This window comes from Postia placenta (assembly GCF_002117355.1).
Source record: "Postia placenta MAD-698-R-SB12 unplaced genomic scaffold POSPLAscaffold_4, whole genome shotgun sequence".
NCBI lineage: Eukaryota > Fungi > Basidiomycota > Agaricomycetes > Polyporales > Adustoporiaceae > Rhodonia > Rhodonia placenta.
Window position 1 is genome coordinate 758,828 of NW_020169835.1, and position 25,718 is coordinate 784,545.

General features: G+C 55.1%; 9 protein-coding genes across 9 annotated transcripts; 4 read left to right on the plus strand and 5 right to left on the minus strand.

Moving 5' to 3' along the window:
• Window positions 1-133: 133 nt before the first annotated feature.
• Window positions 134-4,007, minus strand: POSPLADRAFT_1045156 (hypothetical protein; the record flags this gene model as incomplete). Its single annotated transcript, XM_024478691.1, has 7 exons — window positions 134-208; window positions 336-931; window positions 1,385-1,644; window positions 1,701-3,469; window positions 3,537-3,614; window positions 3,661-3,801; window positions 3,912-4,007. The coding sequence occupies 7 exons, from the start codon at window positions 4,005-4,007 to the stop codon at window positions 134-136; spliced, it is 3,015 nt and encodes a 1,004-aa protein (XP_024340816.1).
• Window positions 4,008-4,444: 437 nt separating this feature from the next.
• On the plus strand, window positions 4,445-6,594 carry POSPLADRAFT_1054646 (hypothetical protein; the record flags this gene model as incomplete). The annotated part of the gene is made up of 3 exons (XM_024480542.1): window positions 4,445-4,636; window positions 4,692-4,751; window positions 4,801-6,594. 3 exons carry the CDS (start codon window positions 4,445-4,447, stop codon window positions 6,592-6,594), a joined length of 2,046 nt encoding a protein of 681 aa, XP_024340817.1.
• Window positions 6,595-7,402: 808 nt separating this feature from the next.
• On the minus strand, window positions 7,403-8,290 carry POSPLADRAFT_1069563 (hypothetical protein). Its single transcript, XM_024482355.1, has 3 exons — window positions 8,103-8,290; window positions 7,669-8,051; window positions 7,403-7,614 (listed from the first exon to the last, which is right to left on the minus strand). The coding sequence occupies exons 1-3, from the start codon at window positions 8,236-8,238 to the stop codon at window positions 7,576-7,578; spliced, it is 558 nt and encodes a 185-aa protein (XP_024340818.1). The 5' UTR covers window positions 8,239-8,290; the 3' UTR covers window positions 7,403-7,575.
• Window positions 8,291-9,051: 761 nt separating this feature from the next.
• Window positions 9,052-9,799, plus strand: POSPLADRAFT_1138303 (hypothetical protein; the record flags this gene model as incomplete). Its single annotated transcript, XM_024484888.1, has 3 exons — window positions 9,052-9,190; window positions 9,268-9,606; window positions 9,630-9,799. The coding sequence occupies 3 exons, from the start codon at window positions 9,052-9,054 to the stop codon at window positions 9,797-9,799; spliced, it is 648 nt and encodes a 215-aa protein (XP_024340819.1).
• Window positions 9,800-15,393: 5,594 nt separating this feature from the next.
• Window positions 15,394-16,873, plus strand: POSPLADRAFT_1045160 (hypothetical protein; the record flags this gene model as incomplete). The annotated part of the gene is made up of 9 exons (XM_024478692.1): window positions 15,394-15,422; window positions 15,481-15,686; window positions 15,743-15,811; window positions 15,874-16,277; window positions 16,333-16,350; window positions 16,408-16,581; window positions 16,635-16,724; window positions 16,781-16,839; window positions 16,861-16,873. The coding sequence occupies 9 exons, from the start codon at window positions 15,394-15,396 to the stop codon at window positions 16,871-16,873; spliced, it is 1,062 nt and encodes a 353-aa protein (XP_024340820.1).
• A 2,032-nt stretch (window positions 16,874-18,905) lies between these two features.
• Window positions 18,906-20,475, plus strand: POSPLADRAFT_1054650 (hypothetical protein; the record flags this gene model as incomplete). Its single annotated transcript, XM_024480543.1, has 2 exons — window positions 18,906-18,914; window positions 18,967-20,475. The coding sequence occupies 2 exons, from the start codon at window positions 18,906-18,908 to the stop codon at window positions 20,473-20,475; spliced, it is 1,518 nt and encodes a 505-aa protein (XP_024340821.1).
• Window positions 20,476-20,920: 445 nt separating this feature from the next.
• Window positions 20,921-21,456, minus strand: POSPLADRAFT_1137596 (hypothetical protein; the record flags this gene model as incomplete). The annotated part of the gene is made up of 2 exons (XM_024484803.1): window positions 20,921-21,100; window positions 21,160-21,456. 2 exons carry the CDS (start codon window positions 21,454-21,456, stop codon window positions 20,921-20,923), a joined length of 477 nt encoding a protein of 158 aa, XP_024340822.1.
• A 1,058-nt stretch (window positions 21,457-22,514) lies between these two features.
• On the minus strand, window positions 22,515-23,947 carry POSPLADRAFT_1054652 (hypothetical protein; the record flags this gene model as incomplete). Its single annotated transcript, XM_024480544.1, has 2 exons — window positions 22,515-23,071; window positions 23,167-23,947. The coding sequence occupies 2 exons, from the start codon at window positions 23,945-23,947 to the stop codon at window positions 22,515-22,517; spliced, it is 1,338 nt and encodes a 445-aa protein (XP_024340823.1).
• A 335-nt stretch (window positions 23,948-24,282) lies between these two features.
• Window positions 24,283-25,221, minus strand: POSPLADRAFT_1137834 (hypothetical protein; the record flags this gene model as incomplete). Its single annotated transcript, XM_024484841.1, has 6 exons — window positions 24,283-24,354; window positions 24,414-24,474; window positions 24,533-24,675; window positions 24,729-24,839; window positions 24,902-25,004; window positions 25,067-25,221. 6 exons carry the CDS (start codon window positions 25,219-25,221, stop codon window positions 24,283-24,285), a joined length of 645 nt encoding a protein of 214 aa, XP_024340824.1.
• Window positions 25,222-25,718: the final 497 nt, after the last annotated feature.

Here is a 25,718-nt window from a genome sequence, read left to right on the forward strand (position 1 = left end):
ACTGTCAGCGTCCAGGCACGATCAGGGGCTTTCGTATCTGCGGGCCTCATTTTGCCATGACCTTTGCGGCGCATCCTCCCGTAAGTACTCCCGCTTCCTTCTCTCCCGCGAAGACGTTCATTCCGGATCTCCGTCACGACCGCACATCGACGCCAGCGTCCAGTGTCCAGGCACCCATCTCCCTCGTCGTCGTCAACGCTCGATATACCTGCATAAAAATATCCTGTCCCAGAATACATACCTCCTCATGCCCAAAATATCATTTGTGCTATTTTCTGCCTCGCTATAAATACGCGTCGGCTATTCAACGCCAGCGCCCGATCGCAGGCGCGCACCGCCGCCCCCTCTCTCCAGCCTGCAGGAAGCTCGTCCTGATATCTCCTCCATTGCCACGGCCGTCCTTGACGTCTCCTCGGCGCTCCTTGTGGGTCACGGATCGTCAGCCGACCGCGCGGGGTGATGGCCTCGCGCGCTCTCACGGCCTCGCCTTGGCTTACGTTCTCGTTCACAGGCTCGCACTTGTGGTAGCACGTCTCTGCGTCCGCCCCGGCGCCCTGGGGCCCTGAGTTACCGGTTCGCCACAGGAAAGAGATGCCCGGATGCACGGCCACACCCGTCCGGATGGGGTCTGCCTGCACAAGAGTTGAGGGGGCCCGCGCACGGATCACACCGATGGAAATCTGTGGCTGCGGGTGTTCTCGATCGTTATCAGCGGTACTGGCCCCGAGACGTGCGATGGTGCTGCTGTACGTGAGCTGATTATGGCAACTCGATCCTGTTGACCGTCCGGCTTCTGTACGCATGCATATGTTCGCTGTTCTCGCAGGACCAATGGAAGACATGGTGCCGTGGTTTGCCGTTCTCGGTATCTCAGCTTTGATTTCAGCAAAAGCCTCGAGGGGCAGCCGTGAGGTCTTTCTCTCATGTGCGTCTGTGCTTCAGGGAAGTTCTGCTGAGACGGAAAGTGCAATACATTATCCAGACACTCCTTGTGAACATAAGCTACTGGACACAATCGCGGCGCACCCAGAAGTCACGAATCGCATGCTTCTGAGAACAGCAATTACGATCTCCGGAATTCTGGTATACTGTACATGCTGAATAGTATTCATGAGATGACTGTCTAGAGAAATCTATACGTTGACTCTACGCATGATTGGGGATATCACCCCGTCTATGGCCAGTACACACGAAGAAAAGAGACAAATCGATAAGGGGGCAGCTACATCAGAATAAGGGATACGCATGGCGGCATTCAACGCAATAGGCAGCCGTGTACTTGCTCATACGTGAGCGCGTAGGTTTCCGAAGGTACCTCGTGCGCTATTAGTACGGCTGGATTGGTCGCGTGGCATCCCGTCAGCTCTCTGTGCCCACAACGTACTGGAAGGGCCGCTGCGCAAGGGGGCGGCCTGCCCTCCTATGTTTCCGAAGAAAGACTGGCTCTGGTACCAGCTCGCGTGAGGGGTGAACGGGACAGGCTGCGCAAGGAACTCCGGCTTGAAGGCGGGGACCGAAAACAGCGGACGCACGAGGCTGTGAACGCGGGTCTCAGCAGGAGGGCTTCGCATCGTCACTTCGCGGCTAGTAACGCCTTCGTCTGCAAGCTCTTCTTCCTCGTCGTAGAAGTCAAGCAGCTGAAGCCTGCTGGCAAGGATCAGGAATTAGGCTCAAGAGCACGCGCACGAATCTTAACTCACTGATCGGCAAGCTCTTGCATACTAGTCTCGAGATCATCTGGCGCGCAGCTCCGGTCCTCGTCTGCATCCGCGGCAGGCGTCGGGGTGTATAGCAACGTATCAGCATTCCAAGTGTGCGGCCAGGGTGCTCTCGTCTTCGCAATCTCTTTTTCCCGCTGAACGGGACTTTGGCTGGTTGCGGCAGGCTCAGGATGTGGAGACCATGAGAAAGCATCATGCTGTAGGTTTGCCGACAAAGTCAAATGCTGTCCCATACTGGTATCGGCGGCCGTCAGCCGGTGCACGTCATGTACAGGACCCGCGGTGCCGTCCCTCTGAGCGTACTGCGACAACACCTCGCTGATCTTCGCCTCGATGGCAAATAGTTCCTCCGCTGTCAACCGTCGACTGGATGCATATTGGGGCTCTGCTGGCCTGAGAGCCATTTTCACGGCGCGCACATCAGTCAGCTTGACCGTCGACTTGTGGAGTACTGCCAACGCAAGGGTGGTGTTCCGCTGATCCTCTCGGAGCTGTTCCACAGTGGCCTCCGCCTTCTGCAGCGCCGCCCAAACCTCATCGCGCTGCGCTGCGACCGATGAGTACGCGGTGTGCATCTGCGCGAAGCGAATGGCGAGCCTTTGCTGTCCGGAAAGTTCCTGCAGGTGACGGTTGGATAGATCGATATCGTCATTATCGTGCACGGGTCCTCGGGATGGGTAGGGAGAAGACGGAGCGCCGTCCGTCCCTGCTGTGACTTGTAAGAGGCCACCAGGGCTAAATGCCGCGTAGTAATACTCGAGCCCCAGAGTGTTGGGCTTGCACAGAACAGGACATGCAAGCAGCCGGACTTGGGCCTGCGCGAGCTGTCGCCCGAGAACCCGAGTGTAGCGCCATAGAACGAGCAAGCAGACAAGAAGGCACTCCATCCTACGTTGGCAGCTATCCTTGTAACGCATGAGCACGAGCATGTTGGCATTACGCTTGATTAATAACTCTTCGAGGTGAGCGTTCTCCTTACGCAGCGACTGAGCAGCTTCTGCCTCCGCTGCTTGCTGCCTTAGGATAAGGAGATACCGCCAGAGAAGTCGCATGAGAGTCAAGAGTCCAGCCATAGTCTGCTTAGAGCGCGTTTGAGCTAAAATAGCCTCATCCATCTTGACGAAGTGAGTTGAGAGCACGAAGCGACATATGGAGAACCACTGTTTAGCATCCGCTGTCCGAATATCGCAGGATATCTCCAGTTTCTGTATGCGGGTCTCAAGAGCACTGATAGCCGCCGTCTGCGTGTTGTCTCGAAGCACGGCACGTTCACGCTCATCATTAAGAGTCTCCAGAGTACGGGTTGACGATTGCAGGTCTAGCAGCGCCTTAGAGAGTAGACCAGACAAGGTGCAGCTATATCGCCAGAGTATCAGGGTGCCGACGAGAAGGTTCCGGACATGCTGCCTCGTGGTTGCTAGGACGTCCTTCTGACGCTGGACGTAATTTATCACGGCAAGGCGCTCCCGGTGCAACAGCGTCTTTTCTCCTTCAAGTATGGTTTGTTTGGACCTTGCTGCAGAGAGGTCCCTTTCAAGACGGCTGATACGAGAGTCGCGTTCCATGATTCTAGCCATGAGAATAGCTACGGTGTGAACAAGCGTATGGCACCGATCCCGAAGTGCGCCGATATCTTCGAACTCAAGTGCAACCGCGTCAAAATTCACGGTATGTTTAGAGAAGTACGTGTTACCCCCTTCGTAGATGTCGGGATTCCTGGGCCAGATGTCGCTTGGGCGAAGTTGGGCCTGGAGGTCAGGACACGTTTTGAGAAGGCGTCAGATATTCGCTCAAGCTGAGTGGTGCGCAGCTTACCATAAGTAGAGTACGAACAGACGAAGTCCATGAGTCGAAGCTGGAAAGCTTTGTCCACAGACCAAAGCAGGCCAACAGCTGAAGGACCGCACGGCAAAGTGAGACGGTCACTTCGAAGACAAACCAAATGTATCTGCCGAGTGCCCTGGACCCTGTCAATGGCTTCCCCTGCACCTCTCACAATCAGGTCAAACATATCAAAGATGGAGCGAAAGGCAACTCGCCTCGGACCAATCCATGAACAAACAAGCCGACACGCAACATCCTGCCAGGAGAAGTTGGACGACAACATGCGTGGCAACAATCTGTAAAGTAGTAGAGCTTAAGGAAAGACTTGAAGGAGAGACTAGAAATAACATCGTGGACAGAGCACACCGTGGTCGACTTGAAGCGGTCGAATAAGACAGCGATGTTGAAGTCCATCTTATTCGCCTTCCTAATTCGGTAGAGTAAGCGCCTGTGCACCCACATCATTGACTATTTTGATACCTCCGAGCTTGAGTTCCTTGAACTTCCTTCGTCAGCCCCTCTCGACTGCTAGGCGTTCTGTTCGCAAGAACCCACAGCGAAGGCAATGATCAAAATACCCGACTTGCTTAGCTACGTGAACGTGGGCTTGGGGCAGAGGTACTGAGACGGCACAACGCAGGTATGACGACTTCACCCTGTATGCTAACACAAACTTGCTACGCAGAAACCATAAAGTTCAGATGAGTTATTTCCTCACTTAACAAGAAACTAGACCGCGGTGACCACTGAGGGGGAGAGCGCGAGCTCGACCTGCACTCTTGTGTGCATGTCAGCCTCATCGTCAGCCTCCATGTCAGCCTCACCGTCAGCCTCCCTGTCGCCCTTCCCGAGTATAAGATCCTCGTCTACATCTCGCTCTTCTCTTCACCTAGACCGCCATGTCCTTCTTTGCAAACACAGCTCGCTTCGCCCTCGGCCTCATCTCCTCTGCCCTCCTGGGCGCGGATATCACCACCGTCACCTACGACACCATCGTCCAAAGCGCGAGCCTCGTTCGTGGCTCGCCAGTCAAGTCCCCCCGTCAAGTCAGCAGCAAGGCAAACAGGATGATCATGACTCCTACTGGCATGGTACGTCTTCCTCGTATCGTGCTCAAGAGCGTTCGCTGACGCTTTGTCATTAAAGCCGGCCCGTCTCGTCGTACCCGCACCGCGCTCGGTCTTCTCGCTCACCGGTTTGAACAATGTACGTCGTCATTTTCTTTGCATAAATCGCTATTCACCCTTGGTTTTAGGTCTTGAGCAAGTCGCTGCGGGTCCCCATCCACCAGTTCTACGGGTGGGGCAGCAGCATCAGCATGACGAAGACTCTTGTACCGTCCACGCCCGTGCCGACCGTTCTTAACGTCACTACCTCTGAGTTCGCAGGCCTCTCCAAAGTGCTTGACCATGCATCCGTGATACGCGCATTCGACTCTCAAGTCATCGACCTGCTCCCGTGCACTGACCTTGTTCTGTATACTCGCTGCTGGGAACTCGCCAAGTATGTTCCCCTCAGTGCCGTCCTGCGCACTTGTCTCCTCGCGCTCGGGGACGATAATCAGTACTCGGTCGTGGATGTCATCGTCTGGTCGCCGTCTCCATACACGTCGCGTGTCGCGGTTCTTCTTCAGCACTTCTTGCCTCTCACGAGCGCTGGTGTCGTCTGCCGTGCCTTGGTCATCTATACGCAATGCTGGGACGTGGTTCCTTACGTCTCACCGTACTACGCGTGCCTCAAAGCCATCCTCCAGCTGCTGCCTGTCCGCCCAGCCGCGGCCTCCACCAGTCTAGTTCTAGTTCCTGCGTCTGCCGTCGTCAAAGTCGATGACCTCAAGACTAGGGCTCTTCAACGGGTTCTCTTCACGCGGCTCTTCTTCGGGAATGTTTACCCCGAGTTGTACCTCTCGGTCTGGCTTCCGCGTGCACTCCTGGCTTCATCTCTTGCGCCTGCGACGTCTCGGTCTCGTAACAATGACTGGGTCGTCCTTACCATCGCTTGGAAGGTCGTTTGCCAAGGCCACAAGTGCAAGATGCTGCCCGCACCACTCGCTACTAGCTTCGCCGCTTCGACTGCTCCCTCCCGGCCCGCCCTGCGGACCCCGCCGAAGCGACGACTACTTCGCCAGCTGATCCTACAGCAAGCGGAGGCCAATGCGAAGGTCCTCGGACATGTCCCGCTGCCGCCCAAAGCCGAACCCACACAGCCCAAGTCTTCCGCCGTCGCTCATCCTCATGACGCTGAGACTTTGCCTCCAGTGGATGCTTGCTTGACTATTGCTAGCTTGACTCCTGCTTCTACTCTTGACTCTGTGTCTCCGGTGGTCTCGCCTGCGAAGCCATCTCCCCAGTACCGAAAGCCTCTCCTTCAGCCTACCAGGTCTCCCAACAAGAACTTGCACAGTCTCCAGCCTAACCCCTATGCATCTCGTCTCGGACACCAACACCAACCATCACAAAAAAACCAGACAAGGCTCTGCCACGAACACCAAAAACATCAAGATAAGACCGCAAAACCCCAGACATACCAGTTTGTTCCCTCTCGTGTCTCTCCCACGCAGAACGCCCCCATGTACCAGGCCCCCCCTTCTTCCACCGCACCTCCCCCCTTCTTCGCCCCGTCCCCGCCGCCTCCGCGCGGCCACTACCCCTTCGCTCAACAACACCAGCAGCACGCGCCGCCTCCCGCCCAATCTTTCCGGGAGTCGTACATCCAGCAGCGCGGCTCGCTGCCCAACGCCCCCACCCAACGTGTGCCCCCTACGGCACCATGCCCGCCCGGGTGGGCGCCCCCTACGGCGCCCACACCGCACTTCGCGCCCGCGCGTCCCCACCATGCGCCTCGCGCGCATGCCCCGCCATACCCGTTTGCCCCTGTCCCGCCTGCGTACATGGGTCCTCTGCCTATGCCTGGTCCTCCACAGCCTATGCCCATGCCCATGCCCATGCCCGTGCCCATGTCTATGTCTATGCCTGCTTCGCACCCCGCGCCGTTCGCCGCGCCCTACGGTCCCTTCGTGCCTGCGCCGCACTATCGCCCTGCGTTCTGATCGCCGCGTCCTGCTGCCGCCCGACGACGCATCATCCCGGACTTCTCCTCGCGTTCCTGAGGGGGAGCACCTCTCGTCATCCGCAGCCGCGCTATTCCTGGACGCGCGTTCGTCGACCTCTCGGATCCCAGGGTTGACGTCAACGCCTGCGGCGCGCATGGCCTTTGCAGCAGAAGCAGAAGCATGTAACCACAGATATAGTCTGCGATATGGGTCATTGGCATGTTTGTATTATTAGCAGCGCCGCACCCGATCCTGTGGTCGCGCCCCATTAGATGTGTCTTCTCCCTCGAACATGTAACCAGATCTAGAAACATGTACCTAAGAGCAGTAGAACGGACTGATATAGAAGAACATCACAAAAAGCCCCGAGCGTGGTGTACTGTTGAGCTAGGATGGCACGCAGTGAAAGCATTGTGATTGCGAGCGAAGATATCCACAAAAGAGGACTGAGGCTGGTCGTTGGAACACGCAAAGGATACATGCAAGCGCCCGTTGTGTTTTCGCGATGGGTGTTGAAAGGGTTGCGTCACTCGAATATCCTCCAAAATGAGTGAGAATTTTCAAACGCCCTCAAGCCTTCAGCAGACAAAGGCATTAAAGTGGAAACTTGCTATAAGACGAACATGACAGCATGAAGAGCAGTTACTGTCGAATGTGGCCCACTGCCATACAACTTCAAGTGCTCCAGGCCACAAGTTCTTCACTCTCGAATGAATGACATGACTTTGCCAGTGTTTATTGCTATTTTGTGCTCATGCTGCAGATACAGCGCTTCGCGAACGACTTCCTGTGCAGCGAGTGCGTTCTGGCGGCCAGAATTACATAGCAAATTGTATTCGGGACTATATGAACGTACACTAGGAGCACACGAAGGAAAGACTAGGCTACAGTGAATATCTAGACTGACTATTGTATAGGTGGCGGTATATCATGTCCCTAAAGCTTTAGGGGCGAGGCTGACGTCGAACAGTTTGCCGCTCATTGCGACCTGCCTCTGAACCAGTTGAACCGCGATGGCTGGACGACAGCATGAGACGTGGAATCAATAGCATGAAGACTAATCGAGCTTACTTCCGGGGTCATATGGACAGTAGGGGGCGCACCCGGAGGCGGGGCGTAGTCAGGTAGTGGCGGAACGTCACCGCCCTGAGGCTGGACCACGGGAACCTCGGCGGTGTCCCCCTCTAACGTCTCCTTCCGGTGATACGGCGGTGGCGGCGGCATGTACGCTGGAGGCGGCGGTGGGCCTGCGAACGGGCCGCCTGGGGCCATTGGGCGGTTCTCACCGAGGTACGACTGGTTCGCGCGGGAAGCAAAGGCGAACGAGTTGTATGGCCTGGCAGGACTCATGGGATATACCGTGGTGGGCAGCGGCGTGGCGGACTGTGCTGGTCGCCGCCTGCGTCGGTAGACCATGGCGATGACGAGGCATATTAGCATTACGACGACGACGGCTGGGCGCGAGGATCAGCACGTAGAGTCGGATAGCAGCTGAGTGCACTCACCGACGACGATGCCCGCTATTGCACGGCCTGCTGTGTTATCGTCATTGTAGTAGTATCCGCCGTTCTGGGCGGTGGCAGATGCGCAGAGCGCGAGGAGCACAAGTGCCCGTTGTGAATTGTGTGGCGAGGTGGTCATGATAGAGATGGCGTGTGGTGGGGTGGACGAGATCGAGTGTGGTCGTTAAATGGTCGTGGGTGGTGGCGGATGGCGGTCGTGAGTAAGCGATGGATATATCACAGAAAGAGGACCAATTGTCGGAGGACAGAGCCGATGGCAGCTCCCGAGCGGCAGGACCCAAGTTGACTCGGGGCGGGCGAGACAGCCATGGGCCGTCCTACTCACATCCGCAGTGCCCACCACCCGATCCCGTCCTTGCCCAATGCCCCGCACTGTGACGTCACCGCGCTCATGCCGCTGTGACATGCGATCGGCGGGGCAGTGTCACACTAGCCCCTCAGTCTCAGACCCGAGGTCACCTCTGCAATGTGTGGCGGGCAATTGCATTGGAACAATACTACCTGTGCTGGTTTCGTTGGCCGGTGGCTGTCGTTGGCGGGTGTCGCGGAGCCTCTTACGGGACAGCTTAAGTCTCCTGTGAGCAGAACGTAATACGCTTCCTTCAACCTACGCAGGTTCCGGATATCCAGACAGCTGTAAACGATGACCGCACTCACAGGACCCGTCAGTTTTGTGACTGCTTCACCACGTATCCGAATCCGCGGGTTGCGACATGGAACGCCTGCTGGGTGAGGCACCTCCCTATGTTTCCTATGCTTGGAGCCATGGACTCTCTCCACTTTACTCCCGTGTTACGTCGTCATGTGCTGCTTCATATACCTCCTTCAACGATCCTAGGCTGAGCTCCATTCTGATTTCGACTGCCCTTTACTTTGTACGCCCGCAAGTGAGCCTCCTGCCTTCATCTTCATCGCGCCGACACGAGCTAACATGTCTTCCTCCTCATCGCGACTGGTGTCTGCTGCATCGTTTTTCCTGCTGGCAGTGACCGTCGAAGCGCGATACTACTCACAAAATGGCTACTATGGCAGGCGGATCGCCGGCGGTGGGATCGCGGGTATCGTCATAGGTGCGGCACCCATCCCATTATCGACCAGTGCAGCATCAAACTGATCGCGACGTGCTGTTCTCACCTGGCTCTGGCAGGCGCCATCGTGTTCTGCCTCCTCCTCTGCCTCTGCTGCGCGTTCTGCATCCGCGGCCGGCGGCGCAGAGCCGCCGGTGCGCCAGCGACCACCAGCGCCGTGTTCGGCTCGCCCTGGCGCAGGAGCAGCGGCGCGACAGCCGGCACCGCCGAGGCGGGGTACGGAAACCCACAGCCTGGGTGGAACAATAACGCTGGGACTGCCTACGGCGGGCAAAACATGGCCGGAGGCGGGTACCAGCCGCCGCTTGGTGCACCACCACCGAATGCCAACGTCGGAGGAGCGGGCACGCCGCTGCCTCAGTACGAACCGAAGCAGAGCGGATTTGCTCCAGTAAGCCGTGCCACAGGAATTCGGTCGGAGACCGTTGGCTGACGGCGAATGTGACAGCCCCCTGGATCTCCACCGGCGGCGCATACGAGACACTGAGTGCGCTCATGCTTCAGCTCTGCCCGCCCCTTCTTGTTGACAGATCACGATACCCGGTAATGTTTTTGTTTTCATTGACCCTCGCGTATGCTGTGGAGCCCTGAATACAGTACAACGTGTAATTGTAGTTTCGATATTTGGCATACACGTACCGGTGCCGTTGAAGTTCGTGTGAGACCCGAAGCGAGAACAAGCAACAAAAGTATATTGTGCTTGTCTGAGCACTGTCGCATGTGAAAAGACCATGTCACAAATAAACACAATAAATGTGCGCGTTACTGGTGTCAGGCGACAATAACCGGTCAAGAAACAATAGTGACTTTGTTTGATTAGACTGGTGTAAGTACACAGAAGGTCCTGCAAGATCTACGAGGTACTTCAAAGGACATTACTATAGCTAGTCGTGATCGCAGCTACCTAAGGAAGTCGGCCACCCGCCTATAGAAGGTAACGCACGGATATTTTGAGCTCATGTTCAAAAGTATCTCAGACTCAATGCCAGCCAATTCCACGAAGATTTGAGCGAGGTAAATGGGAGTGGCCGACTTCCTTAGGTAGCCGAGATCATAACTAAATAACATAAGTACGATAGCGTGCGCTCGCCACAATCCCAAAGATCCACCAGGCGAGCCTGCGGTTTGTTCTATCTTTCGTAGAACGACGGGAGCGACCTGAGGAATGCGAGCACCATCGCGTAGGGACTGTAAGAGGCAATACGATACGGTCTCAGTCTCCTTCGTGTAGCAAAGAACTGAGGTGCGTTTCAACGCCGGCGCGTAGGTATCGTACGTATTACATAAGCCACGCGCAGGCACAAACTAGTAGTCCGTGTCGCTATGTACCGGAAACTTCAACACGTTCAATACATTATGTTCGATATATTTGTGTACAAAGCAGGCAATAGACCATTTGCTTCCGACCGGGATCAGAGAAGCACAAGCGCGTCATCAATATTTGCATCATCATCGGACGCATCTCCCATCGAGATTCGAACGCTTGTCCAGCGAGATATCGGTCACGTGCACCATTGGGCGCACTCGCCGCCACTAGCGGCCAGCTAGCGGCGGGATCGCGCCCGTCTTGTCGATTGCACCCGAGATGCTCTATCTCGATGTAGTCTTGCTGCTTCAGGATCCCGCCGTCTTAGGTGTTCGTTGAACACCCACGCAGAACGTGAAAATATGCCGGAAAAATAAAGCACCGCAAACAACCTTTTGAAGATACCTTGGGCGGGGAACATGTCGTTTGGAGGTGTGCGACATGGGAAGAAAACGCGTCAAATGAAGTATAGCTCGCACACCGATCACCGCTGTGGCGGTGGATCAGACGGCCCCGAGGCCGCACGAAGTGTTTCGAGGGCATTCGAGAGCGCGTCAAAGGTCGTAAACTTTCTATGTCATGCAGTCGGAGAAGGTGAACGAGCATTCCACTGCGTGGCGGGTGCTAGTGGCTTCACTGACACCATCTGCTAAGTAATAGGCAGCTATATGCACACTCTGTCTCACCGCTAAGCCTTCTCAAGCTTGCTTCGCTGCTGGAGAAAGCAGAGCGATGGATGGGCAGGTGTGCTGCGCAAAGCTGGTGAGCTGCCCTATAGCACCAGGACAAATGCGAACGGTCAGTCCTCCATTCGGCGCGGAGCTCTCATATGCGACTCACTTTGCCCCGACGGATGCAGCCGCTCAGATCTCTATTACAATTTCATGACGCGTGAGTCAATGCGTGTGGGCGCGGTCCATATATGCGCTCTTCTTAGCTGTCTTCTTAGCTGCATGGCGACAGACGTGTCTTTGCGCTCGCACTGGTTCCATACGCCGATCGCCGTGATCTGCAGGTGCATGCCGGTGGCGACGAAATCAGGCCTGAGCAGCACGGGAGGTAAATTGATCAGCCGTTCGCCTACGCCAATACTCCTTCACTGACCTCACATAGACAAGACCCGACGATATCTAGACGCGCTGTGCAGCTGCTTGAATCCCTTACCGTGACCCACTCACAAGACGGGGCGAGCCATGGAACGCCTTCTCTCCGCCCGTCCAGGAACACCCGGAGTATAGCCTGATTCCACATTCCAGCCGAGACGTGCCGAGGTGAGTGCGCTCGCGATGCAGTTCTTGTGACTGGCCTTGCGCATCCTCCTACTGCATGCTAACAAGTACAGAGGTAAGGAATTTGGCGCAGCCGTCCAGACCGGTCACGCACCTGGCATCAGTGGCTTCGTTGGAGCTTGCAGACCGGTCCTGCGCGTCGCAGGCGACCCAAGCAGGTCTGTTGAGTGGTGTTGTTTCAGCAGTCGTAGACCGTGTCGCGAACGCGTTCTACACAAGATTCAGCTCAGGTGCCAAATCTTGCGCAGAATGTGCGCGTGACAGGTAGAATATGCTGGCGTAGGCTGGGTGTCCAGACCCTCGCAACGCTGGCTATTCAGAGCATCCATCCATTCTCCTGCACTCTTTCGGCCACGGGACCTCCCTTCCCGTCGTCCGTATCGACCACGCGATTAATCTTCTCGTTGAATATGGCGGTTCTATCTTGTGCCCGTAGGTCGCAGGCATCGAGCACCCTGTTTGCCTTCCTGGTCCAAGCTATGTCGTAGACAGTTTCTACACAAGATTCCGCAAGTGCAAAATCTTGCGCAGAACGTGCGCACGACCAGTGGACCCGTATAGTGCTAGGCCGCAGGGTAATTTTGATGCGAGACACCACGGCGGTGACGCTGAATGGGAGGTCCGCTCATGTGGCGGCTGTCCCAATGACGAGCGGGCTTGTGCAAACGGCGAGGCGTCAGCTTTCCGTCCGTGATGCAGCGAAAGTCTAGGGCCCCGGGGGTTTCGCAGGCTGGCGAGGGACAAGCGAAGAACGGTACGAACGTGTCCGATGCCTGCGCCGCGATGATCGGTGAATGGGCACTTGTCCCAACGCGGTGCTCATGATCGGCTCCCATGTCCTCCGTTCGTCGTCTGTGGTTGGTCGTTCACGCTATGATTGGTGTCGAAGCGGAGACACGAGGAGTCTGCTCTCAGACGAGTGGAGGAGGCAGAGGGACGGTCCCTAGACAGGGCTGCGACATGCCCCCGTAGCGTGGGGTAGTGGGCATGCGGCGTGTGGTATTTATGCAGTTCGGCGTAGGGCGAGCAAGGCAACCGCAACCTGGGGCATGATGGGTGCCGGATATTGCTAGTGCCATCGATGGAGAGTACATGTGCTCAATGAAAGGCCATCGGCCATCGTTTACGAAGGGTGGCTCAGATTGGGCAAATGTTCTTCCCGCACCACCAGCAGTGGGCAAGCTGACTCTTAGAAGCCGTGTCAGAGGTAAGCGGATACGCGCGCGCACTGGGATAGTTATCGAACTTGACATTGCCGATATGCGGCGATGGGCTGTTTTGCTAGGCAGCATCCAGCCACTCGGCTCTGGGCTGACCAGGCGGTATGTTTGATTTTTCAGGGCTCAGGCGGCCCGCTGAAACGCGGAGTTGGACTGAAGTTGTCACTTTGCCTCTCAAGAGCTCCGCGTTGGATAGAGCGGCTTTCTGGCTAGGGCGGCTTTCAGGGTACTGCCCTGCGCGTCTCGGTGCGAATTGCTGCTCGAGCGTGCGTCTTACGGCATCTACGTTTCCTACAAATTCCCGTATTACACAGCCCACAAGCACTGTGTAACCCGTAGCGACGAATGGAAGAGTCAAATTTACGTGTGCTGACCTACTCGATGAATAGGTCATATTATACCGCAGAAGACGGAATTCAGAGAACACTGTATGGCGAGAAGCCTCGTGGCCAGCGTGTCATTAATCAGCGGCGGTCAAAGAAACATCAAGACCATGGTTCTATCTGTGTCCGATGTGAAGTTTAACGTGAGCTCTCTGTAAGCGTAGCCACCGCGCCCCGTTGTGATGTTTGTAAAGCGCACAATTGTCATGCATGGTCAGCACGTGTATTAGGTGCCTTTCTCGTCTTTCCCGCCTCACTTTCTCGCATTGATAACATTTGTGGACTCGGGAGATGCGCCCATGCTTCTGCGACTTGAATGGTATCCGCATCGTCCCAGAGATTGTCATGAAGTATCGAAGACAAAACAGCTGCATGGACCCCCACAATCCACCCCTCATTCGTTCCGCGTAAGGGAGAAGCACTGAATGTTCGCCAGCTCTCCTGATGCTGTCGACATCGGCAGTGGGCCTAATCGGAAGATTCCGTTCTGCAATGGCAGTTCGTGTCTGCAGACCGATACCGTATGTATTGCTTCATAGCTACTCGTGAGCTGCCGCACTTCTCTGATTATCACTGTCCTGATCGCAATCAATATATTGGCTTCGCGTGTAGCATGGAAGTAACGGTGCCGATTTGTACGGACGACTGTGTCGGAGGCATTACATTTTGTTCCGCATTGCCTTAATTGTAAGATATGTTTGCACAGAGGGCAGGGCCCGGCGATCAAGTAACGGGATCAGTACAGACCCTGTCCCCGGTGGTCCTTGAGATCATCTCCGGTGCGCAGTAAGTTTGCGATTCGTACGGCCCTCTAAATGCATCAATCCGTTGAGATCGTAGACACTGCGCAGACAACGCATCTAAAGGTTCGAATACTAAGGCGGCCTTCGGTATTCACGCGGCGATGATAGCGATCAACTCATGACATCGTCCCGCGGACAGAAGGTGCCTGTCTCGGTTTGTATTCGGTATGTGCGCTATTACTTTACGTACTCGTGTACTCTCACCCCAAGGTAGATAGCAAGATGCGCCAGAACATATGCTATCGGACGCTGTATCAATAGCCACCCGTATTCTCGCCCTGAGAGCGCCGTGCTGACACGAGGTGACAATATCCCCAACACTCCCGGGTACGTCGGATCGACTGAAGTAAGCGCACCGCGAAGCCAAGCTGTGGCGGGGCCGACTGCAATCGTCCGTCAGTGTCAGCCTACGATGTATCGACACCAGTTCTCCCCGACGCCGCCTAGATCGCACTAAACAATCTCGATGGCAGATTAGATGTATTGCAATTTGATGCGCCGTAAATCACTTACCGACGCTTGCAGTGCCGTGAACGAGATAACTAACTCGGCGCCTGCAACTTATCTTCGGTTGCTTTTGTCCTCAAGCATGAACGCGCATGATACCGGCTTTGTCTTGCCCTCCCTAATTATGCATAGATGCCCTCATCAGCATAGGGTCCAAGAACCAAGAAAGCTGCGGTTCCTGCGTAAAGGGTTCACTAGCCGATTACATCGATGTCCCTTCCACCGCCTTCCGCGAGATCACCAAGTCCGTGGCCCTCGCACTCCTAACCCCAACTCGTGGCGTGAACTGTTCGGGATGCGCACGAGTTACACGGGTGACCAGGGAGAAGATGCTTCCGATCGCACCGCGAAATCGCTTCTATTCTTCCGCCGGTAGTATGCCCCTTCTTGGGACCTTACCCATGCAATCGGGTTTGCGCGGTGACAACGACACTTGTTCAGATTCAGTAGCGACTAGTGTGACCCGAAGCCCATTGCTGGACAATTGTCATGTCATGCCATCATTGGACTCTTGCTCCGTGTACACGGAAGTCTCCCACAAGTCAGGACGCCATACGCGACTACACGTCAATTCCATTTCAATATACGCAGGGACGTGCGAAGTATAAAGCGGCGAATTTCCGAGCTGTGTTTGATATTATCTTTCCTCTTTGACCATCCGTAGCCCACCACCCGCAATGAGTCGAAAGTTCACGGTGGCTATCTGGTGCGTCGTTCAATATGCAAGTCTTGGAATCCGTGGTTCACTCACTGCTATATGTTAGTGGCGGAGGCGTGGGCGGGCTCGTTTGTGCCGTTGCATTGTCCCGGTATCCTGACATACAAGTCGATATCTATGAGGCTGCCCACCAGCTTGCCGAAATCGGCGCGGGCATTGGAATGTGGGCACGAACGTGGAGGATAATGCAACAACTTGGGCTTGACAGAGATTTAGCCGGCATTGCGAAGGCCTCGTCAGACATGCAGCCTCGTCAGTGATGTCACTTAATCTCTCTGCGTTGCCACCTCAAACTATGCTTTCTGTAGAGGTGTCGTTCCACTTTCGTAAAGGGGACCAGGAAGAGGGCAAAGACTTCTACACCCTTGTCACCCCAGGTCAGTTGTTGATCCCTCATCATGATGGTCATCGTCACGATAAAATGGTGTATTCCATCCAGGCGGTATGATTCCCTTCCATCGACCAGAATTCCAGTCCGTTTTGCTACGACATGTGTCCCCTCAGTGCCGTACGCACACAAGTAAGCGCTTGAAATCCTACACCCATTTACCCATAGGCCACGGTGCTCCTTCTACCTCTCCCATCACATTGCATTTCATCGATGGCACGTCCGCTTCCTGTGATCTCCTGGTCGGTGCCGACGGTGTAAAGTCGGCGACCCGCGCGACCATGGTTCGCGAGCTTGCGTCACAAGCAGCAGCCGCGGGACGACACGACCAGGCAGAAGAGCTCCAACGTACTCAGCCACTGTGGAGCGGGATCTACGCCTACCGGGCTATCATCCCGATGGAAACTCTGCGAATGCAATCACCCGGACATCGACTCCTCACAGACCCCATGTTTGTGAGTGCGCTTCATCCCAGATAACAGACATCTCCTTACGCACTCTTTCTTTTAGTATTTTGGCAAGGATACGGTAAGATACTACCTGCAACTGTTCACAAAATGTACCCACAGTTTAACATGAATCTAGCAATTAACCACGTACCCTATATCAAACGGCACCATCCTCAATGTCGCCGCATTCCATACACAATACGACCTCGAAGATACGAAGCTCGACGGTAGCTGGACCGAGAACATCCCTAGAGAGGCTGTGTTGCGCGACTTCAGTGAGTGGGAGCCTGAGATACAAACCCTATTCCAGGTAAAGTCAAGTCAGTTAACATTCTAACAATTTGAAACCGATGTCCTGTACAGAGCATCCCGCAATTTAATCGATGGGCAGTGGTGACCGCACCTAGGCTTCCAACCTTCGTCTGTGGTCGTGTCGCGTTGCTCGGGGATGCGGTACGTCTCATATAATCAGAAACCCTTGTGCATCCAATCATGTGTCCAACGTACAGGCGCACGCAATGGTCCCCTTCCAGGGCTCCGGTGCCGGTCAGGCCATCGAGGTGAGCCTGTTCCAACTATCTGTGGTCAGACGTCGTGACTGACGACTTATTGTACAACCAGGACGCCTACATCCTCGCAACGCTTCTCGGACATCACCTAACAACCACAGCCACTCTAGACAGAGCGTTGCAAATCTACGATACCATACGCCGTCCGTTCGCACAGCGAGTCGCTGAGAGGTCCCGCGAGAATGGGTTACTGTTCACTCTAAATTATCCTGGTTTTACGTTGGAACAGCTGCCCAGTGAGGATCCGTTGCCGCAGCTTGATCAAATATCCGAAAAGATACGGATGAATTGGGACTGGGCATGGAATACGACGCTGGATAAGGACGTGGAATGTGCGGTCAGAATGCTAGAGACAGCTGAAGGCCTAGAGACAGCTGAAGGCGTCTACTAGAGAGCTGTAGCGTCCGGTCGGGCGGTTAGGTGCGATCGGTTAGACAGAGTATACCCCCTTCATTCCGTGTGATACCACATCCCTAGCCCCCACATTGTAGTTGTTATATAATGCAGGGCCTCTACCAGAGCATAGCGCCTACAGTAGTCTGTATTGCGCAATGATGCTCTTCACAATTGTAACACTTGCTCTGCATGATTTGCATCCAGGTGACTCCATTGCGCTTGTTCCTCCGCGTCGATGCTGCTCATATTTGCCGCTAGGCTTCATGCTTGCATCGAACATGCTCTCAGGGTCCGGCTTCGTGCGGCAGACGTGTGCGCCAAACTTGCCTTGCTACGAAACCGATAGACCGGCGCACGGAGCCGGTCAACAGCCCTGCAGGATCGTGGTAATAATCTCACCATATGTAGCCACCACCACACGACTTGTTCTCATCTCCGTTTCATAGCTCCGGGGACGACGGAGTAGCAACAAGACAGGAGCACGTACACATTTCTGGGGACCGAATCACATATATTTCAGGGCGTCTTATCCCACTGAGGGCGAACAAAAGTGTTTAGCATGATACATACAAGCGTCCTTACCAGATCAAATTTTCATACGTACATTTCGTGCCCAGTTTCCTTGGAAGTGTAGAGATTGAGCGGCGTATTGGATGCATTGGGAATTTTATCAAACTGTCTGCTAGTCTGATTTAGCAGCGCCGTTGCACCCCCACAAAGCAAGAAGTTTCAATATATCGATCGCCGCGCTATTACGAGAGCTGGTGCACATCATTATATGTGTGTGGCGCTGCCTCAAAATACACCGATGGCGTTCCAACCGAATATGATCCCGAAGCGACCGACCCATTGCGGGCCGAATGGTGAAGACAAATACTATCGCCCCTTAGTACTTACGCAATCGTACGCAATGCACTGCGTTGATAGAGTACATATCCTGCTATATGAAGGAAACTTAATGAACGTTGAGCACATTTGTTGTCGGAAAGCATGCATTACCTGCCGAACAATATGCAACCCTGTCATGTAGCAGGCGGGAACGCAGCAAATCGCAGCATGGGCTGCAGTATATCGTGAGGCAGAAAGACAGCGACAAGAATGAGCGGGTCTTCTGCTATGACAAGTCCAGAGATCCGGAAGGCACCCAAACTTCAAGAGGTTAGCGCCAAACATCAAGATTTATTCATTATAAGCCACGTGGCGACGGTGAATGCCAGATATGCTATGATTGTGGGCGCTTGCCCTGCGCAGGTTCGTTTCTGCACACTAGTTGCTTCCGGTCCAACACTGGCCTGGTCTTCTGCTTTCACCATCATGGCAGTTTCATACAATCTTTCATCTACGACACTCATTTCTTCAATCCTTACATATGTTATTGTGTTCTCTGGGCCCCTCTGTCTGTTGTGGTTGACTTTCTGGATCAGAGGCCATTGCGGATATGTCGCAGACGACCGTAATCACAGCTGCGCGAGTCGAGTCGCTACTGAGCATATCAACATCGAGGAGCATTCCGAGAAACGCTTGAAACATGACTCAATCAAGCGGTCAGAATTCACAACACAGGTAACCCGCTCGTGAAATGGTCCAAGCTATCTTATCTCACAACGAATCGTTGCAGTCGTGTCGTCCGTCGGGGCATACGTATAGATTAATCCTCAGGCTCACAGCTATGCAGCAAGTATGTGTGCACTGTCGAGTCAAATATTCACGACTCACAGTTTCTTTGGCAGTCACTGTGCGAGCCGCTCCGCGTCCCTGCCCTCTGTCTCCCTTACTCCAATAGCATGGATGCTGCGTCACAAGTGCGCATAGATCAGAGGCGGACGCCGGCTACTCATACTGTGACCGATCTCGATAGGATCTCGCGAGCTCTTGATCAATCGTTCTTACTTCGGGTCTTCGGGCAACAGATAATTGATCTTGTTGCTTCTCAGACCCTGGTGCTCTTCTCTAGCTGCTGGGCAGTGGTCGGGTTTTGCCCTCTTGTCACAATCTTTCGCGTCCGGGTGCGCCGCCCCAGCTTCTTTGCCACGACTTCTGGGCTCGTCTCGCCTACTCTCTTGAATGAAGCCACGCTCGCTGCCCAATATCTTGCACTAGTGGCATACTCGCACTGTTGGGACCTAGTGCTGTCCTTCTCTGTGCTCCGTAGACATGGGACTGCCGGAATGCCTGTTAGAGAGATCTCGACGACTCTGCTGCCCACACAAGACAGAAATCTCTTCTCGATCTTCATAATCTGGACTGATACTGAAGCATGGAGCCTCTGGGTACAGCTGGCTCTAACGTCTTGGATCCCTCATGTTTACTTGTCGGCGTCTCCTGCGATTTCTCAAGCTCAGGAGAATTGGATGGTTCGTGCTCGAGAGCAACGCCCTGCGCGCACCACCCGAACTCCGAGACCAACGTCCCTTCGTATGCTGGTGATGCAACAAGTGCAGGCGAACGCAGCCTTCTCAACATGCACGTCACATGTGTCGAAACCCGAGACAGACAAGGCTCTGGCTAGCTCGAATTCGCAGTCCACAGATACAAGCTCTGACAGTCTGCAGGAGAAAGATGTATCTGATAACCCGCGTAAGCGCGCTAGGACTGTGCCAAGCAAGTCCGCGGACACTCCTCAGAGGCGCAATTTGCACAACCTGCAGCCGAACCCTGGTGCGTCGTTCTTTGGGCGCCAAATAATGTCGCAGCACCAGAAGGCGCCGAATGGACAGGGCAAGAAGTTCCTGCCTCCCCGGATCGACATGGTTATCGAACAAGCCGTGCAAGCCGCCACGGCTAGAGGTGTCCCAGCGAATTGTCCGCCAATGAACAGTCCGAGACCGTTCATGCATGGAAGCCCTGTGCATGGACCGTTTATGCATGGCAATCCGATGAACGGCCCTCCAATGAATGGGTTTCTTCCGAGATCTCACTCGATGAATGGACCTCCTCTGCACAGCTTCTCGAGTCAAGCTCCTTCTATGCCTCGACTGATGGACGGGCGTCCAATGCCTGGCCCCTTCCCGAGCGCGATGCACTACAGGGCCCACACGCATGCTGGCGGCACTCTGCCGATCATGGGTTTCGGGCGGCAAACGCCCCAGGGATACCAGGTCGTCATACCTCAGGCACAGTTTGCGCACTATCTCCAGCAGCGACACTCGCTGCCGATGCCTCCTCCGCAGTCCCACCGCCCTCAGGCGCATCCCATGCACTCGCATCCGATCCCACCATATCTTGCACGCGTCTACTAGGTCCTTTACAATGACATCTGATCCTCGCTGGGCCGCAAACATGTGTCATTGTTGATCACTTCTTGTCTTACTCTAGCAATCCGCAATTGCCGATCCGCGTGTACGTCACCTACTCATTACCTAGCACATGTTTCTACGCACGCTTCTCCCGTTGTATCGATTTGTATTGCATTGCCTACTGGTGACGTACACCGTCCATGCAGATGAATTACTTGTCTGACCGTGACGAATGATCTGCGTAAAGTGAACATATGCTCTCCGACGATGCGCGAAAACTAGATAATGTGGGGTATGGATACATGATGCACGAGTGACACATGGTGAGGTGCTCGGTACGGATTATGGCATTCGTAAGGTATCGGATAGGTTATCGGGAGAGGAGGAATGGGGATAGAGTCATGCAGCATGATCCGTGCCCGCACAGGTCTGCTGCTGCTGCCTGTGCCTATCTGGGAGCGCGTCCGGATTTTTTAAGCGCTTTGATGCTGTTGTAATCGAGCTCGCCGAGGTGTTTGTGCGCGGGTAGGGCGGCGGCGATACGTGGAGGGGCGTGAAATGGTCGTGAGGCGGCCGTCGCATCGCGGCCGGCGAAGTTGAGCAGCATCCTGGCTCCTCCTGGGTGTGCCTGTGTGCGAACGTGATTGTCAGACGTGCGCAGGGGAGTACGCGCCACGGGCAGCTTACCGGGATGAAGTCGGTGACGTCGTAGACTTTGTTATCCACGATGACCCAGCAGTCACTGTTCGTGTAAAGATCAGCCACATCCTGAGGGGATAGGGCAACAAACTCACTCGGCTCTGTTGTGTTTTGCGACCTCTTCCAGCGTGATTGTGCGAGACATGGATGGTTGTGATGAAGGGGTGGGATCGATAGTGGCGATGGCCTCTGGTAGAGGAGACGGCGAGGGAACTGCAGTGAAAGCTGGTTTGCTTTGAGGAATGGGGAGGGATGATATACACTCGGACGCGGGTCCAAGTTCATTGTGGTCGAAGCTTGGGGATGACCTCATGCACAGCGCCAGCGGGCGGACAAAGCTGCGGCATGCTGGAGGGGGAAGCAGTGCACATCGCAGCGTGGCGTCCGTCCTGTAATTTAAAACATTGCAGCTTGCAGCCACCGCGCGTTTGCCCGGAGACGGTCCGACCCGTGCCCAATCACGACGCGCTCCGTCACGAGCCCATGTGATCCGTGACCACCGCGTATACATTACCAAACCGCGTCCGAAACTCCACTCATTCTACTTCGCAAATACGTTCTGCAGTACTCGTCGACGTCCTCGCTGTACGGCATCCTATATTTGTGTGCCCACAAAGCACCTGCTCTCACACTTACCCGTATCACCGTGTGATGGCTTGCCGATCGGACGGTGCGCGCGTCTGTAAACCGCGTGCAAACGGGACATTTTCCGCCACTGGCCGAACACATGCTCTCTGACTTCATTGAGTCTGTTGCTCAGGCGACATGTCGAAGCCACTTGGAGCAGCCACTGGGTATTTTCAGCCTGCATTGTCGTCATTGCGACATTCAAACGCAAAGCGTTGACGAATGAACAATGACCGCCCATGTACGCATTGCGACGACGCGGCTGTGTGGATACGACTGTTCACTCCTTCACTGAGCTGCGCTCACTTTGTTTGTCTATTCACGAGTTGCGCGTCACCTCAGTGTGTCCTGAGTCTAGCGGTGATCATAGCGATCTCATTTGGTCAAGCGCGCGAATAGTGTATGGCAAAGGGTCCGCCAAAGCCATCCACTGTACCCGCCATGACCGTGATACTAATTTGGCCAATGGCATGCAAGCTATTTTCACACGTTTCCCGCCTGACCAGATCGAGTACGGCATTCGTTCAGTGCTTGGGTACCACATGTTATGTCTCAGCCGGAAGCCGGAGAGAACAAGAATCTGCAACGCGTGTCATGCAGCGATCATGATGCAACTACATGCTGCAGTACATACAACAATGACGAATAATGTGCACAAGCCATCTAAATCACATACCTCCATATTCTTGAGATGAAATGACCACAAAACGGCATAACTATACGAAGGTCCGTCCAATTCCGCCACACAGCGAGCACGTCTCCTCATCAAGGAATAAGAACGTCGACGTCACGCCGTCGCCCCCACACCGCCAGCACAGCCGCCCGCCAATGCGCGGGTCGCCTGGACGCAATATCGTCGCACCTGGTGGCGCGTTGTTCGCGCCGCGCACATTTGTCGGCACATTTTGCAGTGGGTCGAGGTACGGGCTCATCGCCACACCGCCGCCCGCGACAGGGATGACGCGCGGACCCGTACCTCCTGCGTAGGCGCCGGATGGACGCGAAAGTGACGCGATGCGCGGATGTGCAGAGAGCGGAGACTCCGAGCCAAGCCCACCGTAGGACTGCGATGGCCGATGTCCTGACCCGGACCCGGATAGGTGAGGTGGAGTGAAGCGCGGGAGTGGCCGCTGGTAGGCATGCCGCGAGGAGGGGTCTGGAGGCGCGTTCCATGATATGTAGGTGAGGGCACCGCTGAACGGGCGGCCGTACTTGTCCCAGCATCTCAGACACGGCGATGTGGGGTCGTTATTCCTGTAACCGGTGTTGTGACCTGGGGAATGCACATGATGTCAGTGACTCGGTCTCGCCCCGCGGATGCTACTCGGCCCTAGCGAGAAGAGGAAGACAAGTGAAGAATGCGCTCACATCTGTCACACTCATGCCCTGCGGGGTACTGCAGCACCTTTCCATGCCTCAGCAGCGGGTGGCCCGGCGTGGGCTGCTCGGTTGGCCTGCCATCGTCTGGGGCGGCGCTGCTGCCCTGTCTGCGCGAACCCGGTCCCGCGGCCCCCCCAGATGTCTCCGCATTCAGGCCTGGAACATCCGCACCAGCAGCGTAGAACTCGCGCGCAAAGTCCGACAGCGGCTGCCCGTCCGAATCCGAGTTCGGGGCCGAGCTCGGGCGCGCAGGCCTATGCAACGAAGGGTGCGATGGCGGCGGGTTTGCCTGGCCGCGTGCACCCCGTTGGCCACCTGGGTATTGTGCCCAGCCGCTCAACGAGAATGTGCTTGCGTACTGCTGTGCCCGCCATGATGACGGGATTGGGGTGATGTACTGCCGCTGCTGCTGGCGAGGTAGACGCGCCGGCTCCTGGAACGGCCGCCGTGGACCCATGTCTATCGTCGACTCGCCCTTGGCGACATCTGGCGCGGGTGTGTAGGCGGGGGGCAGCTCCTGCGTGAGGATGTCCAAATCGTCTGCTGGGAGAGGTGGGAGAGGGCTGTCGTATGAGGTCGTATGGCTTGATGCGTCGCTATCATCAAGGGCGCTGCGGCTCGCTGTCCGGGGCGGTGGTGTGTGACGTTGTCCAGCGACGTCCTGTGAGCTGCTACCTGAACTGTTGGATTGCGACGTGCCGACGCTCGATGTGCCGGTTGATTGTGGCGAGAGACCCTTGTTTCGGAAGGGGTTGTGGGAGGACAGCATGATGCGAGTTGCGACTTGGACTGAGGAGAGTGTGGTTGGATGTCAAGCTCAGGAGCCTAGCCAAGAAAGGACGGGCAAAACGCAATTTGTGTGTCTGTGTCTGTAGGACAAACCGGTGGGATCGTCATGGCAGAGGTAACCCATGAGCTTTTGAGGCAGAAACAGATGGGGGCGCAGCGGCATGCCGCGGCTGCGCGCGAGAGTATCCGCTGCGCACGATGCCGAACACACAGCTACTTCTACTCAGAGCACGCGAATATGGGTGGTATTCACGGGACATTGGAAATCACATTCTCATCCAGCTAGTCGTACAGGTTAAACATACAATAGTGACGCTATGAGCCCCCCTCCTTATTGCTCAAACTGCGGAAGAACTCCGCGTAGGCGTGCTCGATATCAAACAGCAGCTGCACACACCATCGACCGTCAGCCAACAGAAGATTGCAACAGCATTCGTACCACTCACCTGTCTTGATTGTTCCTCTGTAATCTCCTCTGATGCCTTCATGCCGTTGAGCATGATGAGCCTGGAGGGATGCATGTAAAAATTGTTACCTTCGTTGGTGGCGGAAGCAGAATGCTTACCAGCTGACCATCTTGCTCCTGCCTTCCCAATCCTTGCTGCCTTTGAAACGTGCGTAGCCTGTCACGAGCTCCTGCAGGATTGGGTGCAGCTGGTCCTTCGCACGCATGCGCAACTTGAGCGCATCCATGAAGGTGATGAAGTTCTAGCGGGTAATATTAGATATCTTGTCAAAATGACGGTAAGAGCCAGACATACCTGTGTTGTCTCGGCCACCCATTTCCCTGTCTCCGGTCCTGCCTCGCTCGAGTGCTCGACCGTGGCAGGCACTCCGACCTTTAATCTGTGAAGAGCAGCAGGGTGGTCCATCTGCTCCATGAACAATGAGTTATCCTGACACGAATGCTGGAGGAATGGACATGAATGCTCACCCGATACCGGCTCATGAACTGCTCAATGGAAGGCACATCGTCACCCACCAGCTTCAGCATGGTCTTGTACTGAGACAGTAGCCTTGTGCACGCTGGAGAGTACCTCTTCATCCACAGAACTTAGCTTCACCGTTCAGCTTCTCTTCACTATGACCAGACACGCACTCTGCTGCCGTTACTGAGTCGCGCACGTACGCCCGCTCGAGGTAATCCAGGGCGACGATGATGCCGAAGAGAGTCGCAAGGAGCCCATATTTCTCGCGGTCTGCGTTCGTAGTGTATAACCGGACCTCTTCGTCGAGGTTGAGGGGCGCGGACATTATTGAGGGGAGAAGGAAGGGAAGAGCGAGATGTGATCTGGGGTAGCGGGTTGCGCGCCTATCAAAGATACCACCGTGACAAACACCCTTATTGCGTCCTTGATGTTGAACGTCGTATTAGTAGTGAACTTACCGAGATATCACCATTCGGTCTCGCTGACTGCGTTGCCATATGGTCTCAGGGAAATTTCGTAATCGACGACATACTTGAATGGATGCACCCGTCTGAAGGCTGGCTTCTCAAGCAGGGAAGTCCACATCAGCAACGAACCCAATTTAATTGACTAAATACCAGAAGCAGGCACGTCCTAGAAACTAATCGCTTCATTCCACAGCAACCATCATTCAGTGCGAATAGAACAATGGGCAAAGCCGGGCAGGTTCACCCTTCTGTTATAATTACGAACAAGGGACACCCTAAATATGAGACTAAGTAACTGTACAGTTGAATACACTATCAAGGAATGTGTGTACAGGGATCGTGTACGTATTTATCA